Genomic DNA, 18,338 nt, shown 5'->3' on the forward strand with positions numbered 1-18,338 from the left:
TGTATAACATTTCTCGGCCATCTAGTGAATATGTATGTAGAACATGTACTTAACCTGCACAATTAGGCCTGACGGTGTGCATGATAGGTGGAGCAATCCCCCTTGCACACAGTGCTGCAATAAAGAATGCCTGCTTTCTAAAACTCCAAGATCGAGTCTTAGAGAGTTTCTTCAACCAGCTTTTTCAGTATCAACACCACATGCACAAAATGCAGAAGCAGTCACATCCATCCTTTTACAAAACCTGGGATTTAAAATCAACTTTAAAATGTAAAGCTCAAAGTAAATAAATAAGTAAATAAATAAAATCACCCCAAGATTCATTTTCTAAAATTTAAGTTTCAAACCCAATCTCACAATTTTCTGGGAAAAGACTCGTGACTTTGAATGCACAAGACCAACAGTTCTATCTACCATGACAGAGGTTGGCGAAGCAGGGTACTGATAGGCGTCTGTGGTACTATGTTAAGTTAGTAAGGGCAGGGACTGTGACTGCCTGTGATTGCTTAGGGACTATTATAATACAGACAGTACTGTAATTTTAATACCCACTCCCGATTCTCCACCTGGCTTTTAAATCAGAATGGCAGCACTTACTTTACACTAGTTTATATAACTGCTCAGTCTGCAAGGCAGGAACAAATCAAGTCCTCAGCTACCAAACAACAACAAAGCCTAAGCCATGTGTTTTTCCCTGCTGAATAAACTCAGACCCACAGCAACAGGTCTGGTCACATCCATGTTTGTCCAGATAGGATGTTCCCAAGGAGCTTTTCTTGTGCAGCATTCAGCCAAAAGAATAACGAACGCTTTCACCCTATGCACTGTTGTGAAAGCTGAACATTATCAGTCTTGCCCTAAGAGGGTAAGACAGAATAATGAGAGGTCCTGTTCCATGTTTGAGTTTGTGATTTGCAACCAGAACAAAAGGCAACTGTAATTCTTTCTCAGTTGAAATGAAATGGGGAGAATAAGCAAATGAAACAAGCTACGCATATCTCATATGCAAGACTTTACAAAACAAAACAAAAAACGTTTCTCCAACTAAACACCAACTTGAACACCAACGTAAACATACACCAAAAAAAATAATAATGCACTAATATAAAAACATTGACTGCATAGCCACTGAAGTTTTCTGGTCTGATTTTTCCACTTACCCTAGAACAATTGAGATATGAAACGTATTAAGCAAGTGACAAAAGGGAGGTTACTGCATTTTAAACCACCATGATCTGGATTCTAGGAAAATAACCTGCCATGCTAAAGCCAAACTGTCTAAACTTGTCTACCCTATCAGGGGAATCAGTCAACGGCAGTGGCTTTTATACAAGAAAGCTAGTTTCTCGCTGGTCACAGTATCTTCTTCAACCCCTCTTAAAGCACAAATATTTTTACTGAAAACATAAAAGTAAATATTTTCTATCATTGTCTTGACATCTACTCCAACTCTAAACCCAGAGTTCACTAAGTGGCTGCAGTCTTAATGATGTTAGCATACTTTAATGGACCAGTGAGAAAAAGGAATATTATTAGTCGCTCAGCTCTGCAGAAGATAGCTACCTCTACCTTCAGGTGACAGAAAAAAAATATAAAAACCACATACCATGTAACTGCTTATAACACCGGAACATGTATACAAAAAGAAGGAACATGGGAAAACATTTTAATGAGATGCCAGAGGTTAGAGGCTTTAGCACTTCACACACCTCTACAGTGGAGGCAATGCAGACTGCACATGCTACAGCCATGTACTTGTAGCTATTGGGTCATCTAATTGCCCCCAAAACCACTGCTGTGGCTAGTCCCATTACTGGCACCAACAGATAAAAAGCAAAACCAGAATGGCTAATTGAACTGGCTGCAGGAAGTATGCCTTTCATGCACTTAGCTTTGCAGTCTTAAGGAAAAATTAAAGAAGCAGGTGAGGAAAGATGCTGAATGCAGACAAAGTGGAAGGAAGTTACTGCATGAGAACTATTTGTAAGTTGTTATTGGGTTTTGGGAGAATAAATGGAGCTCTGATTTCATGCCAAAAAGCTAAATTATAAGCCATGTATGGCTGGATCCTAACTGAAGTGGCATTTGGCAGAAAACACCTTAAGAAATATGTAATACATGCAAAGTAAAATCACCCTGTTTAAAATGTTGGGCAAGGCCTATTTAATCTTATCACACCATGCTAGAAACACAAAATTAAGAACAAAGAACTAGCCATCAATGATAACCATCAGCACAATCTCATTATGCAAAAGGAATATTTATTTTAAGAAGAAATGCCACTATTCTCTCAAACACTTCAGTCAGGGAAAGTTTTAAGTAACTCATAAAACTGTTTACACCACCAGGCTCATTTCTGAGATAAAAATTATTCTGTAAAAGTAAAATCTACATTGCGCTAGTATTTTTAAACACCTGATGCTTAAAATATATCAGACTTGATTTATTGTGTGAAATGGACTTTGCTATATCCAAGAACCAGTTTAGGTGAAAATGAGTGGATTTAGCCTAGTGACATCCAATAGACCGTCACATGGTGTCTGCCACAAGGAGAGGAAGCAGCATTAGTCTGCTTTCAGCATCTGAAAACCTATTTAAATGGAGAAAGAGTATGAGATGTTTATCATTGTGAATACCCAAATACAAAATTAAAAAATAGAGTTAAAAAAATGCTCATATATAGGGAAAGATGGTATTTGAATGACACAGCTCTCTTCCTTTAGCACATATTTTAAGTGGGAAATGAAACAAACACATTTTAACTTAAGAACCATTGGAGGTAATACACCTGCCTCAGTGGAAAATGACTGTACACTTGGAAGACACAGGTAATCAATTAAGTTAAAAGCAAAGCAACTCAGATGGGTGATACAGATTATACAAATATGTATGAGTAAAATGGTGAAAAAGCAGCCTTTTTATTTTAAAGTAAAACAAAGTATTTAAATCCACCAAAACAACAAACACACATTGCCCAGCGAATTCTGCATCACATTACATTAGCAGAACAGGCCACGGGAAGGTTTCAGTTTCCCTCACAATTCCAGTCAGAGACCGAAAAAAAATCAACAAGAACAACAAACACACACACCCTTGCAGCAACAGAGACTGACTTTCACTGTCTGCACTAAGGCAAACAGCACTTTCAACTAAGGGCTGAGTTTCAGCTGACAAGTTTACCTCTGAATAGCCACACAATTTTTCTGCACAACTGAACTGGGAACTAAGGAGGTGGGAAATGCTGTTCATCTTGAACTACCACCCTAAGAATGGGACAGCCCAGCTGAACAAAAGTTCAAGTCACTAGGTTTAAGGGTGAACAGCTTCTTGTCCTCCTAGGCAGCCATTGACAACTGCAGACACAACAAAAAATACCATAATCAGAAAGCAAAGCAATCCTCCTCTTCTTACACTTAACAAAATAAAATAAAATTTAAAAAAAAAATCTGTTGTAAACTGCTTGTATTTTCAAAGGGCAACGCTTTTAATCACACTACACTTCAAGACCCACTGTAGGTAAAAGGCAGAACACACCAGCTTTGTTTCTGAGTCAAAAGACAGCATCCAGAATAAACATCGGAGGTTTCCAGATGTATATAACTGCTCTCTTTTTAAAACTGACGACTCTCAAAAGTTTATAATGCCATACTAACCTATGATAAAGAGAAATCTTGCTTACATTTTAAAGCCCAGACAAGTTTTTTCTCAGGCTGCTAACACACATACATATATATGCTTAACTCCATGCATGAGTTTGACTGAAACCTGCATAACTGCTGTTATAGATGAAGCTAAGCACACACGCATAATCACATGTAGAACTGGAACTTGACATTAGAAAAGCTTTTTGCCTCTACTACTAAATTTCAGGAAACATCCATTATTCAGGGCATGACTCCTGTGATCCATGCTTAATCTTACATGTTTCCTCTAACACCTGTAAAAACTTCCAGCTTCCCCAACATCTTCAGCATGCAGAATAGATTTCCAGCTCACACATCTGAAGCATGTTAAAATTGCAGAGGGCATGGCACTAACTTCTGTTCCACTTAATACCAAAATAAAGGGATACTGCCCTTGAACTGGGAAGAGGATGTACAAGAGAGACACCCTGGGTCAAGCAGCTGGAACAACGGGATACTAACCAAGACACACAAGTATAAAATTCTTTAACAAAAGGCAGGACTCCTGAAAAAAAACCATATTCTCACTGCCCATTTTCAAACTTCCCTTTCATACTTTACGTTAGACCTACAAACATGTGGTTTTATCATGTTTGATCCACATCATCTCTTTTATCCACAAAGGTGGAGTTTTTAGATCCAGTTAAGGTTAGGTATAGATACTGACCTAAGGCAAAGAGAGAATCCATTCTGAGAGATCCTTGAGGACACTGCAGCAGTTTTGAGTTGCCTCCTGAAAACAAAATGAACCAAAGACCAAGACTACAGGCACAGTAAAGAAGCACTTACCTGTTTGTTGTGTTCTTTTAGGGTAAGTCTTGCTGCGACTTCTTTCAATGTGCTGCTCAGGCCGCGGGAGCTGCACAGAAGGGTCTCTGGTCATTTGCAAAGATGTCCTGCCATTTGAAAATGCAACAAAATCATGAGAAAACACTTGGAAAATGATCAAAGAAACAGAGGATCTTTAGACTGATAACAACACGTGGGGTTTGGGCAGCATGTTTTGTTAAGTATTCACTTCTTGTCCCAGCTCTGGCTGTCCTGCTGAGTAGCACTACCCTGACTTTTGTTTTGAATCAGTCACTGGCAGAATCATCAACAGGTTGTGCCAACCTCTTCTATATTTGGCATTTTCAAGAGGAACTAAGCAACTAAAATGCTGGTTTATTAGGAATAGGCTAAGATGGTGTGACCTTTTGTAACCTCTAATATTATAACATATTACTTTCTTAAGTAATTTGATTACTTCCTGAATTCTTTCTGTAAGTTTTCACCTCAGGAAAACTCATATTTAACATTCTTCAGTTCCAGTCAGTAAGGGGCTACTTCTCTGCCATCTGGATTGACAACCTGAAGGGCATGGAAAATCCCCTGTAAAGCTAATTGTAATAAAGTACTCTCACTAGCACAGGCCCGAATGACAATAAATTGAGAAGTCATCCTAATTCCGGTTTACAGTAAGGCTTTTCTTCATTGCTCAATTTAAATAACTTATTAAGTTTAAATAAATTCTTTGATGCTCATTTTAAGGCTCCTCTCCACGTGACTAAGCAGAACATAGTGTTCATAATAAAAATGTAAAACAGGTCTCATATTCCCCCCCAGAACTCCATGTCTGCTTCTGGAAACTTACTACACAAAAGAATTAATTGTTACTATTAACTCCCAGCTGCTTAAACACCTGCAGTTCAATGACTTAGAAGTAAACAGGTATCATACGAGCAAGGGCCAAGCAACTATACAGGCATTGCATACGTAGATTTTCCGAGTTATGCAAACAGACTCCACTAAATACTGCTTTTATTTTCAACAATAGCCCCACAGGGATAGTCAGCACTGCATCTTCTCAAAATCTGTAAAAGAATTAAAGGAATAAAAAAACCCAAATTCTAACATTACATCACAGTAATGCTGGGTTTTGGTACTCAGTTTAATGGGTTTTTTGCTCCCAAGTTAGCCAGAAAACACCGCTCAACTTTTAAGTTTGGCAGCCATGTTAGTCTTGCAAATTCCAGAAGCGGTTTTAACAAAACATCTGGGGATAAGACCTTCCACTTACACTAACACCTCCAGGTGTTAACCAAAGCATCTGATCATAAGACAAGGAAAATACTTTCCTGAAAACTGTCTGCCACCTAATAAGAAGTACCTAGAAGATTTAAAAAAAAAAAAAAAACAAAGAAAAAAAAGCCAATGGATAATATTATGGTCCCCACACATACACAGTCAAACAGTGAGATTACAGTTTCTGCTTTGATCTAATGATGTATATAGATACACAACACGGTCACTGCTTTTGGTGCTACAACAGAGACCAAAGGCAAAGAGGGAAGTCAAAGCTGATGGATAAGCAAAGAGAAGATTCCCAAAGCACATGAAAATGCTATAACTGCTGCTCTGAATTCCAAGAAAAGAGTGAACATGTCAATCACCAATTGATCATCACTATCATTAACGCTGTATAATCAATATGGTGCAACTAGATGTCACAATCCACATTTACTAGAACATCCACTCAGGTCAGGGAGAGTCCTCAAGAATCACTGCAGCAAAACAGGGAACACTTCATACTAGAAGAAAAATATATACTTTAATGTTTTCTAGGCAAAACTAACATAAACACAGCTGTCAGTAATGACCATCATCCCAACATGGCAAGCCGTATCACAGATCACCCTTGAAACTTAATAAAAAAGGAAGACGAACTTAATTGCACCACTAGCAGGAACAACTCAAACATAGTTAACTGCTTCATGGTGGTTTTTTTTAATTTATTGGAAGGTCCTGGTAGGTAGAAAGCTGTCTCCTCCCCAGCACCAGTGCCCTGCTCCAACCTGCTGAAACAGTGCCACAGAGGAAACTCTCAGCTGCAGTAGTGTGGCAGGATTCCACTGAACTCCTATCCACTTTCACAGATGTGATAATGTGGGTCAGGATCCAACTCAAAACCCAAACAGGAGTACAATCATTCCCCTATCATTGACAGTAAGGAGAAGCTGGATCATTCCAGATAATGTGATAACCCAAATAATCTGGACTATTATGAAATATGTTGGAGAAGATGGGCAAGAAACACACCACTGATCCTGCCTGGAGACAGTCCAGATTCAGCCACATGAGCTCAGGCTCAGAATGGACATAGTCATCCCTCCATCAGTAACGCCTTCCTTACAAGCAAGATCTTTCATCCAAGGGTAACAGACAGTTGACTATGAATTCTGATTGACTGAGGACAAGTGTAATAGAGCTACTATTACATACTGCTGTTAGTACCTACCACTGACACTAGCTCCAATCCAGGAGCTGCTAGAGAAATTTGGGGTTATGGTTTGTTTGGTTTTAGAAAAGTCTTCCTAAGAGGCACTGACAAAGAACAGTCTAACTAATGATTATCAGCCTTACTCATTATGATCCATGTATTTCTTGAGTGATGGTGGAAATACAGACAGGAAGGAGAGACAGACAAGTAAAAAATAAACCTAAACAAACCTGGTATATTTGCAGGCCATGAAAAAAAACCTCTAGAATTTGCCATTATAGTAAATAGGGCCTTTTCACCCTGCAGCTTCACAATAACTACAGAAGATGAAAAACTATTTTTATCCCCACTTGACCAACAGGGAAAATGAAAATGGAAAAACAAAGGGGCCTGGCTTTCAGATGTGGTTTTGATTTGCTGCTTTCCACCCTGCCTTTCAGGTTCACTGAATACATAACTTTAAAGCAATTTTAAAAATCAGACCATAAATTATTTGGCTCAAAATTGCTCAGCCGGTGTGACAGAATTAGATTTAAAATAGTGGTCGCCAACTGCCAAATCAAGTGCCTTACTCACTGGACAAAGACCCTGTAATTCAACAGACTTAAAAGCATAAAGTCTCAAACTCAGTAAAAACTATTGGGTTTCTGACATCTTACAATTTTAATTACATCCTATATTCTGCTAGTCCTTTGTGGCACAGCAGCTAGAGGATCTTAAACCCACCCTCCCTGCCACATTTTCCTCTATATCACAATATTAACTGCCCTTTATGTCACACTGTCTGCTTAGTTAACACAGGCTAGAATTGAGACCAAGTGTTCCCTATACGGGCTTAGTCTGAAGTTTACTGTATCTTTCAAGGCTTGCAGCCTTGAATGCTGATCAAATTTTGCCAGCTATTCCAGTCAGAAAAGATACCCCCAATTCCCTTCAGATCTGCCCTCATTTTTATTCTTAAGTCAATAGCACTGCACAGCAGTACTGCCACAGGATTAGACATAACCATTTGGATCAAGAGCCCTTGCCATAGCTCAACTGCAGCTGCAAAGAAGGGCATCACAGTTACAGACTTCATACACCCCTTTGCACCAACCCTTTGCTAAGACCCAGAAGAAAGGCGGCAGCCAACATGCCTCCTCATTTTGGTATTCCCCAGTTGCTGGGAAAAAACCCCTAGGACATGAACATAATTTCAGGACTTACAAGGAGATTTTCACTTAAAAGCATTGCCAAGGCTGCTGTCACTTTCACTACGGGCTACAAGCAGGCCCTAGCCAACTCTGGGGATCTGGAGAATGAGAAGTAACTCACATTTGTCCTGAAACTGCCAGACTCCCAAGGGGAGTCTGTTAAAATGGCCCTGATTCGTGCTTTGTCAGCAGAACTGCTCTGAGTCACAGTCTGGGTGGGGTTTTTCTTTCATTGGAAGAAAAGAGGAGAAAAGAAGGCATGAAGAAGGAATTAACTGAAGTTTAAACAATGAAATAAATTCACCTGTACCGATGTTTATAACCTATGGATCCAAACTTGCTGAATTTTCTTGACAGAGAGTTTGATTCATTCTCTGGCACTCTATGTAGTTTGAAAAATAAAACAACAGAGTAAGTTACATAGATAGGTCTCAATTACAGCCCCCTTCCCAAGAAAAGAAAAATGTAAACTTTAGGTTCCAAAAAAACAATTTTTTCCTAGCTCCTCTTCATCCCTGCCTGCAGGCAGGCTCTTATGGGGTTGAGAGCTCCACAAAGCCACATGTTTATGACCTCTTCTTTTGACTATACACCTCTTTATTTCAGGGTCTGCTGTAAAGTGCTGGTAACAGCAGCCTTTTACTTAATATTTCACAGTACCAGACAAAAACATCACAGTAATGAGACTTCAGGAGGGATTCTGAGGTTACTCATTTACAGCACTGCTAAAGCCAGCCCCAAGCATCCCATCAATAAGTTCCTAGCTAGACACGCTTACACATTTCTGTTAGTGTTTTTGCAACAGTAAAAGCAAGTGTTTTGAGATGTGTAATATTGAAAACATTTTATACACTTCAATAACTAAGCGAAACATTATGGAAATTCAATGAGTCTTTCTATTAAAAAAAACCAAAATTTCTGTGCATTGTAGGAAATAGTGATGTTTGATACCCAAAGGCCTCACTCAAGTCAATGCTGCTACAGAATATTTGTTGGTTAAATATGTAAAAATGTGTATGGCAGCTTAAATCCTGCCATATACATTTGTAGATACTTCTATTAAAGCCTACTTTATGCAACCTGAGATACTGTTTCAAAAAGAATTCTAAGACAAACGAAACCACCAAACTACCCAATTTCAAATTTATGGTTTCAGATTTTGTAAGAAAAGGGAAGGCATCAGCTTTTAAGAGCATTCTATAACCAACAGTGCAAACATGTTTCCAGGCAGCAAGCCTGTATTACACCACTCTGTAGGTATAACAAGGTTCTTAAGTCAATATAGTCTCCCTCCTCTTGGTAAAAAAGCCACAACTTCTGCATCACTCACCTGAAAAATGTATGATGTTCTACACAGCATTTCCAGAGATGTTTGCATGTGATCTTGTTACGTGCTTCAAAAAAGAAGGAAGTTTCATTGCACTGAAAACAAAACAAGACAAATCAATCTTGTTATGAGAGATTCTGCCAGTGAAGTGAATCTTCATTTACTGAAGACAAGAACCAACCATCTCATATAAATGCACATAAGAAAAAGTATCAGTATGAAGAAAAGCAGGTTCTATAATACTGTAGAATTCTTCATTTAAAAGAGGTTTTCTTTCTGGTTTCTCATTGCCTGTAAATAATTATTTAAATAATCAATTCCTTAGATACTGAAAAACAGACACAAAAGGATATTACTGAAACACTTCTGTTCCTTCATTTTTGTTTGTAGATTATCAGCTTTTTTCCTAATTAAAAACCACAAAGTTTTTTCAAATAGTATGTTTCTGATGTTTTCTGAAACTGCACCTCAGATGTGAAAGAAACACAAGATTTGTGATAACTAACATGAAATAACAACACAGAGTGAAAATGCACAAAACATACCTATAGAGAAGAACCAAGGTAAGACTGGAAATAAAAAAGATGAGAGGAAGGAAAGATTTAAAAGAAAAAAAAAAATTAGCCAACTTCAGAATAATTCAAAATACTGGAAAAAAGGTTGAAGGTAAAAGCCATAAAATCCACATTAAAATCTCTTAAGGAAGACAGCTAAAAAGAACACTCAAAGCTTAAAACCTAATCACTGGAAATTGGCAGTCAGCACAGTAGACATATGAGAAAAAGGCAGGGAGAGATGAAAGAGAAGTCAGACATATACAAACTATAATACACTTCCAACAGACAAGAAGAAGCAACAGACACATCACACTGCTTGTTTCCAACAAGTTAAACATTCAAATATGTTCACATAAAGTACACTTCCATATATCTGTCACTCAGTAAACTTAAGTGCTCAGTTTTGTACCTGATTTACACAAAGAATGAGTAGTCCCACTGACTTCAGTGTGAATCCTTAGCACGGTATGATAGCATCTGTAACAAAACTGAACCCTAAAACCATTTCCCTGATATGTGAATTACAAAGGTGCTATGATTCATACCACTTTTGGCAGCTGATTTTAGGAAATAGATGCCCTTGCGTTAGTTATACTTCTGCAGTGCCATGCACATGTAGGTAAAGAGTTCTCCCAAGTTTCTCCCACTCTTCATTTAATGAGGTATGGTGACCTGCAAGCACCTTGCAAACTGTGAACTAACTCAGTATGTTCCCTAGAATTCAAAATTTCACCTTTAACAAAAGCCAATTATATCTCTATTAACAGCTGTCAGGCAGCCTCACAAAATCACAAGTTACCTGCTCAAGCAGCCTTTTCTCCACCTTGAAACAAGTAACAGTAAAAATGACAGAACTTTGCACCTGTGGTTAGAATAATTGAGATTTCATTCCCGGACCCAAAAAAAAAAAAAAAAAAAAGAAAAGAAAAGAAAAAAAAACCCACAAACCTGAGACATACACATGAGCTTTCTTTCTCCCATGCACTATTTTAGTTAGTTTAATGGCTGGTCTAGTTTTCTCTCAAAAGCACGTTTTCCTCTCCAGGACATCACAGCAAGAAAGGGGAGTACAGTAAGACATACAGCCACTGAGAATGCTGAAAATTAGGATTTATCTGAGATTGCTATTCAGAGCATAAGATGATTATATAATAGATTAGTTCCATAAATATATTCCTACAGTTCCTTAAAATACAATTTCAGGCTTGATAGGTATCTTCATCTCTCTGCAGGATTCACAAGGGGTTTAACTTGGAGCAAAAATAAGTTTAATTTATAAAAAGTAAAACCAGAAACTTAAAAACCTGAAAAAAAAGCTTCCTCGAGAATCCTGAGGATTGTCAAGAAGAAATATCTATTTATACTAGAATTTTCAGAAGTAACCATATTGCTCTTTCTTCTCTGGCAACCAGAAACAAGAGTCTGCTCACTGAAAGATCATACTGCATTTTTACATTTTTAAAGAAGACATGTCAAGGGGTACTTTTCATTTCCTTATTTTACACATAACAGAAAAGTAGCTTCAGATTTTATGATTTAATTTACATTACAATTTCTAGATCAGCCTGTCATCTGATGTGATTTCATATAAACCCACACAACTATAGTCACCAGTGCACTTTTAAAGAATAATATCAGATCAGGCCTGTGGTATTGCAAACTTTATGCAATATGATGAGTCAATTTAACTTGTTAGGAAAGAACTCAATGACTCACTTTTAATATGCAGGATCTTGCTCCTTCATCCACTCCTAAATTTTACTTTTAGGCAAAAAATCCTCTGCTGCACTTAGACTTATTTAATTACATAATCTTGGAGAAGAGAGTTTGTGGGTTGGGGGAAGGGAGGGGCGGAGAGAAGCCAGGGTGTTTGGGGTTTTTGTAAAGAGACTTTTTAAAATAAGGTATTTCTGCCATATCTTATTATTAGCACAGTTCAAATGCCACTGGAATTCAGGGAAAGACTCCCATCAGGGGAAAGGTTCTACTTGTCTATTTTTTCTTCTTTTTTTTAAGTTAAAGTTTTAGAATTTTCCCATATACAGAACAAAGGGCGCATAACTCAGGAAAATCAGCGACTAAAAGAGGGACAGTATAGCTACATTGCTGTATGATTGAAACATCTGACCAGCAAACATTACTGATTCCATCATTTGAAGGCATTATTTTCTAAGGTGAAAGAAAGCTCATCTCAGCTGGTAAGAAAACAATTTTAATGATTAACTACATACTGAAACATCTATACTTAGTATGCAATAATCGAAGGCACTCAGGAAAAAAGAGCATAGCCCTATAGATCCACTCTATTAAGTTACTGAATTCAGATCTGGAAAGTTAAACAACTGCGTAAAAATCTGGGAATGGACCAGCAAGCTTTCTGATAACACACTGAGATTTATTTATTTGAATCTGAAGGAAAAGCGCATCTGGAAACTATTGCCTCAGAATAGACGCTTGTAGTAAGTCAAATAGCAAGTTAAATTTTACTGAAAAGAGAGAAAGAAAGCCTAAAACATTCACCTCCAAGGTCTTTCACCAACACAGAGGAGACAATTCATAATTCTTTCACCATTTTTCACCTTTTCTGCAAAGGATTCAGTAACTCACCGTAACCAAGTCCAATATGACACTGCATTCAGCACATCTAGGTTTAGGACTTCCTCTATTTCCTTTTTAACACTATTTAAGGCTTGCAAGAGTACTGTGATTACCCTCACAATTTATAAATGGATATATAAAAATTAAGCAGTACTGGAGGCAGTAATATCTTCCAGGTTTAATCTTTCTCCCCTAAGGGAATAAATTGATTTGTACAGGTAAAGCAAGGATGACCTTACCTATTAACACCATGAACTTTCACTTCTAAAAACAGGCATTATTTTTAGCATCTTGAACAACTGTAATTTCTTACAGGTAGTGAGAGTTAGCTGGGGTTTTTCTTATTACTCTCATATATCTGAACCAAAAGAAACAAAGACCTATTGTACTTTTACTAATGATTTATAGGAAATGACAATTCCAAACTCATTCAATGTTGTTTGGTGCCTCACAAGCTACTCCCTGCTACTCATCCTATCGCTTTCAAAGCACCCGGTGTACTAAAGGTGAGGCATCGTAAACCCTGAAGGCTCACTGCTTCCAGAGGAGTCCTGGTCATCTGCACAGTCTGAAGACCTCTCCTCTCCTTTGAACCAGCTTTGGTGTTTGTCTGCTCCTTCAGGAAGCCAGCTGCGCTCACCGAACAAGCAGAAAACCACTTATTTTTGTATGGTGATTTTGGATCACGTCTGTGACTTGCACCAGCACGGGAGGGGGCAGGACGACACGGCCAGGGCCTGAAAAAGGACGGGCATAAGCCCTGGCGGCAGTATCTAGTTCTTGAGCTGTTTGCCTACCTTCTCCTAATCCTGAAGAAGGCAAGGCACTGAAAAACCACGAGGGCGAACGTAAAATACTCCTCCCCTTTTAAATGCTTTGAAAGCTCGTCCTGCAGTCTCCAAAACACCCTAAGGCTCACACTGCCATAGCCTCACCACCATTTTTACCCACGGGAGGAGAGAGAGACTAGCAGAGGGGTGCAGACAGCTTGCCTATACTACGAGCTTATAAATAGACAGGCACTCAAACATGTAGCCACAGCCCTTATCTGTTTTATGGTGCCTCTCAAATCAGCCTGAAGACTGATGTGGCAGGGCCTTTGAGATCTCCACGAAACCGCTGGCGACTGGTACAGCCCCCCACCACAGCCCCCACCACCACTTGACTGAAAGACTGAAAGCGTGTTACTAACACCTTCAAAGGAGACCAGTCAGAGGGGTCATTGCTCTACCTCACCACAAAACACCTTGGGAGCTGCCAGAGCTGACACACCGGTTCAGGAGTGCCCACGCTGCCCTTTGCCAACAGACCCCAGCTTGCTCTGCCGCGCCAGCATGACTACGCAGCTTTCGAGCTCTGAGCTGCTCTGCGCCCAGCTAGCTCAGTGCCCGGGTAGGGCAAGCTCAAGTCCGCCTGGAAGAGAAGACACACGCTCAAAACGACAGTTCTTCCCTCTGGGGACCCGCAGATCCCTTGTTTGTGAAGTTCATGGATTACTCCAGAGGTAAGAGGGCTGATGACAGCAGGCTTGCACCCGTCCCGTGGAGCGCTGCACCCATCCACAGATCAAAAACGTTTTGAAAACCTACGATTCAGAGCAGGCTTTAGCTGCTATACTTTATGACAAGACACATATTGGTTCCCGCCAATCCAGGCTCAGAAAAGGAAGAAGAAAAACCCAAACCCAAACCCACAGCAGGAACCCTGCCATCACGCACACACACCACTCCTCCTAGTTGCACTGAATATTAATATAGCATAAGGAGGGATCTTGCCGCATTACAGAGCGCATTGTATGTACATGTAATACACATGCACGCACATGTAACAGAAATACTAACACTAGCTCTGAAGCTACTGCTTCCCAACATTATTCTTTGCCAGGTTAGGCACACACCTGGACACTATCAATTGTTAACTCCAATAGGAAATATTTTGTCTTTATATATTTACACAATGCATACCAATCATAGCTTATGTAACAGACAACGTATTATTACTGGTTACACAAGGTCAATCTTTAAGAACATTATACAAGTCGGGAATTAATAATGCTGTGCCAGTTTGCATAAAGCATGTCAGGATTGAAACAAACATATCTCAGCCTCATATTATACCAATCAAAAAAAAGACTAAAGAAGAACTTACAAAAAAAAGCTGACAGTAACACCTTAGTGGCAATGAATTCAAGTTTACGCAGGAATTTTAATCCTAGTTCTCCTTCAAGAATGTTCATTACTGAAGATTTTGCTATCAAGCCTTGAACCAATCTTACAATCTTTCTAAGATGGCTTAGAAAGTGGTTAAGAAAAGCCAAGAAAACCCCCAACCGCGAAAACAAGCCAAAACAGTTCTCTATGGTGGACTAACATCGCTGTGCTTGCTCACCTCCACCCTCTGCTACCACTCTGGCTTAAGTGGGTGCAAATGCAAATGATACAAAAGTAATTTGTAATTCTTAAACCATAATAAAGATCAGAATGCTATTTTTGTCTAGAACTGAAATCTAAGCTAAATTGGACTTTAGAATGGGAGGAACATCTCTTCAAACCCTGTTCAATCTTCCCAAGAAGCTGTGAGAGGAATAAATCAAGTTAGAAGTTCCTGCCTAGAACTTGTAACTCAACATGGAATATAGCAAGTGACAGGGCAAGAAAGGGTACAGCTGAACCCCCTTATTAATGTAATCACTTTTCAGACTTCTGAGACTTACAAAAAGCAGACTTTAAGAAATAAGCATATTTCCAGGGTTTTCTGAGCCTGTTTAAAAGAACACAAAAATCTTGTATTTAGACAAGCTTCAGCCACCAGAATGGGGAGCATTATGTGCTCTGGAATTGCCCTGAAGTTCCTCTAGCATGAATCAGTGCTTGCTATTGCTCTTAAAAACAGCCTTTACCAACTTCACCTTATGAATTCAGCTGAGCTGGGCCTCTTCATATGACTAAGCAAGACTGCAGAGGACGGCATGTCTTGAAAATGTGTAAATCACTTTTAACTGCACAGTTTGGGGGTTTGTTCTGACTTGAAAGAACCCAAATTTCAAAACCCATCAAAACAAAAATTTCAGACTTCCAAAAGACCCTCCCCTTACAACAAAAAATAATGAACACGAGTGTTTCACACACTCAACACATTCTGGGTTGGTAAAAGAAACACGAAAAGTAACAAGTACAGAAGCTTTGCATAAACTCTGCGAAGGAGTGAAATCATTCACTTGCATGTTCAGACACAGTGCAACTGAAGTAAAAGGCACTCTTACAGAAAACAGCATGGGGTTGCGGGGAACAGCAAAGAAGTACTTGGTACCTACAGGCAAAAATGCTCCACATCTCTCACTCCTGCATATTATTACATTTACGTTCCCAGCCTACACAATCTATCAAAGCATGTTTTTCTCTATTTTATTTCATGTCCTTAGTTGAGAGAGAAATCTAGGAAGCAAGCCGTGTTTCTCACATGGGGGAAGCACAGGAGGTGCGCTGTGCGCCCCTCTGATGACCCATTTGCACACAGTGCATCCATTGTGATTAGGCTCCGTTTTGCTGTTATCGGGGCAGGGGCGGGGGGAGGCCTTTGGCAGCCACCTGTATTGCTGGATTGTTTCCAGCAAGGTTGCTCAACAGACATCTATGCTACCAGGAACTGTGCACAGGCATCAGATGGATCTCTCGGTTTTCTTAAAGGAAACTGCATGAAAATACACTTTTCTCATCTTCAAAAATTCTTTGTGTTGTTCAGGGAACCCTTCTGTGCAGTCCTCACAGGGGAAGGGTTGCTAATTTCATGCTGATACCTAGAGGTTTCATCACAGAAAGCCTAACATGTTCTAGCTCAGAATTCACAGCATGGGTCCACTTGAGGGACAATGAAATCCCGATTCAATGATTAACACCACTGAAAATGAGTTCCTGTCAGCTGGTCCAGGTCATCAGTCTCATATGTCAGATAAGTCACGGATGGCCAAATATTAAGGGCAGTATTTTGTTTATGAAGGGGCGACTGCAGTAACCTTTGGGAGAAAACATATAATACAAACAAAGTAGTGAAAGATAAAACCAAAATACCGATGGTCGTGCTTGCACACAATAGCAACAGGCATGCAGGAAAATATAAAGAAGTTAAATATACAGTAAATGTTCTCATGGAAGAGATATGAAGAAGTACAAGAGATTACACTACAAAACAGGAAAGGTGAAGCACATCATTGTAAGACAGTAAGCATAAATATCTTCTGCTCAGTAAATCATCAAGTTTATGAAAAATGAAACGATGTAAACAACTCAGCAGCCATAAATACGGGCGACACAGGCACCCACAGCGTATTTTTTAGGTAGCCTAAGGACATGGACCTGTCCATTTAGACTGCCATGTCTGCCATCTGTCAAGGACATCAGGATGTCCACCACCACCCCTTTAGTGGGAAGTACACATTCAAGTTCTTTTGGTAGGTTTGAAAAAATCTCAGACAAATTTATTGAAAGGGAGAACAAAGACGCTACCACAAGTAACCCCGCGCAAGGGAAGAGCAACACTTCATTAGTACTCAAAGCACCACCAGCTTCCTCTTGACGAGCAGGTATACATACCCATGAGAGGTGCCCATCAGTGTGAGTAAAGGTAGCTAGTGTGTGGAAACACGAACTAAAATCCAGCCTGCACAGAGTTTTCACTACAGTATGGAAAACATGATTCACACAAAGCACTCAATATACTCAGAAATAATTTGCTCTTCTTACTACGTGATGTTAACTCCTTAGTTATATGCCATAAAGCTCCATCTAAGACATGGGAAAGTCTCCATTATTTCTTCTCTTCCTGAATCTTTTCCAGCATTCTCTCCAACTAACTGCAAACCCGTAACACATTCCAGACTTGGTATACCACATCTGAAACATGGAAATTATTAATTCCCTGGGCTGTAAAGTGATATCCCAGGAGGCAGGATAAAGTAAAAATGGCATGTTTACTCTCCTATCATATACCGCAAACTCACGTCCCACACGGAAGGACAAAGAGATAGCATTTATTCCAAAAAACAGAGGAATAAAAGAAATTAGTGAATTAAGTTTTCAAGGAGTATTGGAACATATAGTTGTACAAATACACTGACGAGCTTTTCCTCCTCTGGGTGCAGAACAGCATAAATTGTCATGACAGCTTTAATCCAGAGACTAAGGCTACTGTTTACTTATTCCAACACGTAATTTTGTACAAAGTAACACCACCAGAATGTTTTAAAAAAAAAAGGGAGAGGAAGATTCTTCTGGGCCATTTTGGCCTTTCCTGATCTTGTTAGGATATGAAGCACTGTAGAAACGCTTCAAATGAGTATTAGTTGCAAAAGGATATTTTAATGCTGGTACACACCCTTGTACTTACTGTTCTCTTGAACAATTTCCTAAAAGTTCTTGTCGAGACTTGAAATTACCAAGTGCTGTCAAAGTGTTTGCCTTATAATCACAATAGTAAGTGTTCACCAGCTGTCAACATTCACAGTCTCAACTTAAGCATGTTTTCCAAAGCTTCCAGGTTTTCTGCTTAGCATGTTAAACCTTTGCAATTCCACATGGTTCGTATAAAAACTATACATAAGTGGCATCAAACAGAAACTACAGCATCACTTCAATGCAATTCACTCTAAGTCAAACTCGGACTTGTTTATACATGAACAGGCATTCACCCTTCACATGAAACATTGAGAAAAGTTTTCCCAGCCTC

General features: G+C 39.2%; 1 protein-coding gene across 1 annotated transcript in view; it reads right to left on the reverse strand.

Moving 5' to 3' along the window:
- The window catches only part of EPB41L4A (erythrocyte membrane protein band 4.1 like 4A), a 134,344-nt gene that overhangs the window by 34,806 nt on the left and 81,200 nt on the right, over positions 1–18,338 (reverse strand). The window contains exons 10-13 of the mRNA XM_010563454.1: positions 9,466–9,557; positions 8,440–8,517; positions 6,957–6,962; positions 4,456–4,579 (exon numbers count right to left, since the gene is read on the reverse strand). Coding sequence (XP_010561756.1) covers positions 4,456–4,579; positions 6,957–6,962; positions 8,440–8,517; positions 9,466–9,557 — 300 coding nt within the window. The remainder of the gene's footprint in view (positions 1–4,455; positions 4,580–6,956; positions 6,963–8,439; positions 8,518–9,465; positions 9,558–18,338) is intronic.

This window comes from Haliaeetus leucocephalus, unplaced genomic scaffold, assembly GCF_000737465.1.
Source record: "Haliaeetus leucocephalus isolate CR32 unplaced genomic scaffold, Haliaeetus_leucocephalus-4.0 Scaffold167, whole genome shotgun sequence".
Classification (NCBI taxonomy): Eukaryota; Metazoa; Chordata; class Aves; order Accipitriformes; family Accipitridae; genus Haliaeetus; species Haliaeetus leucocephalus.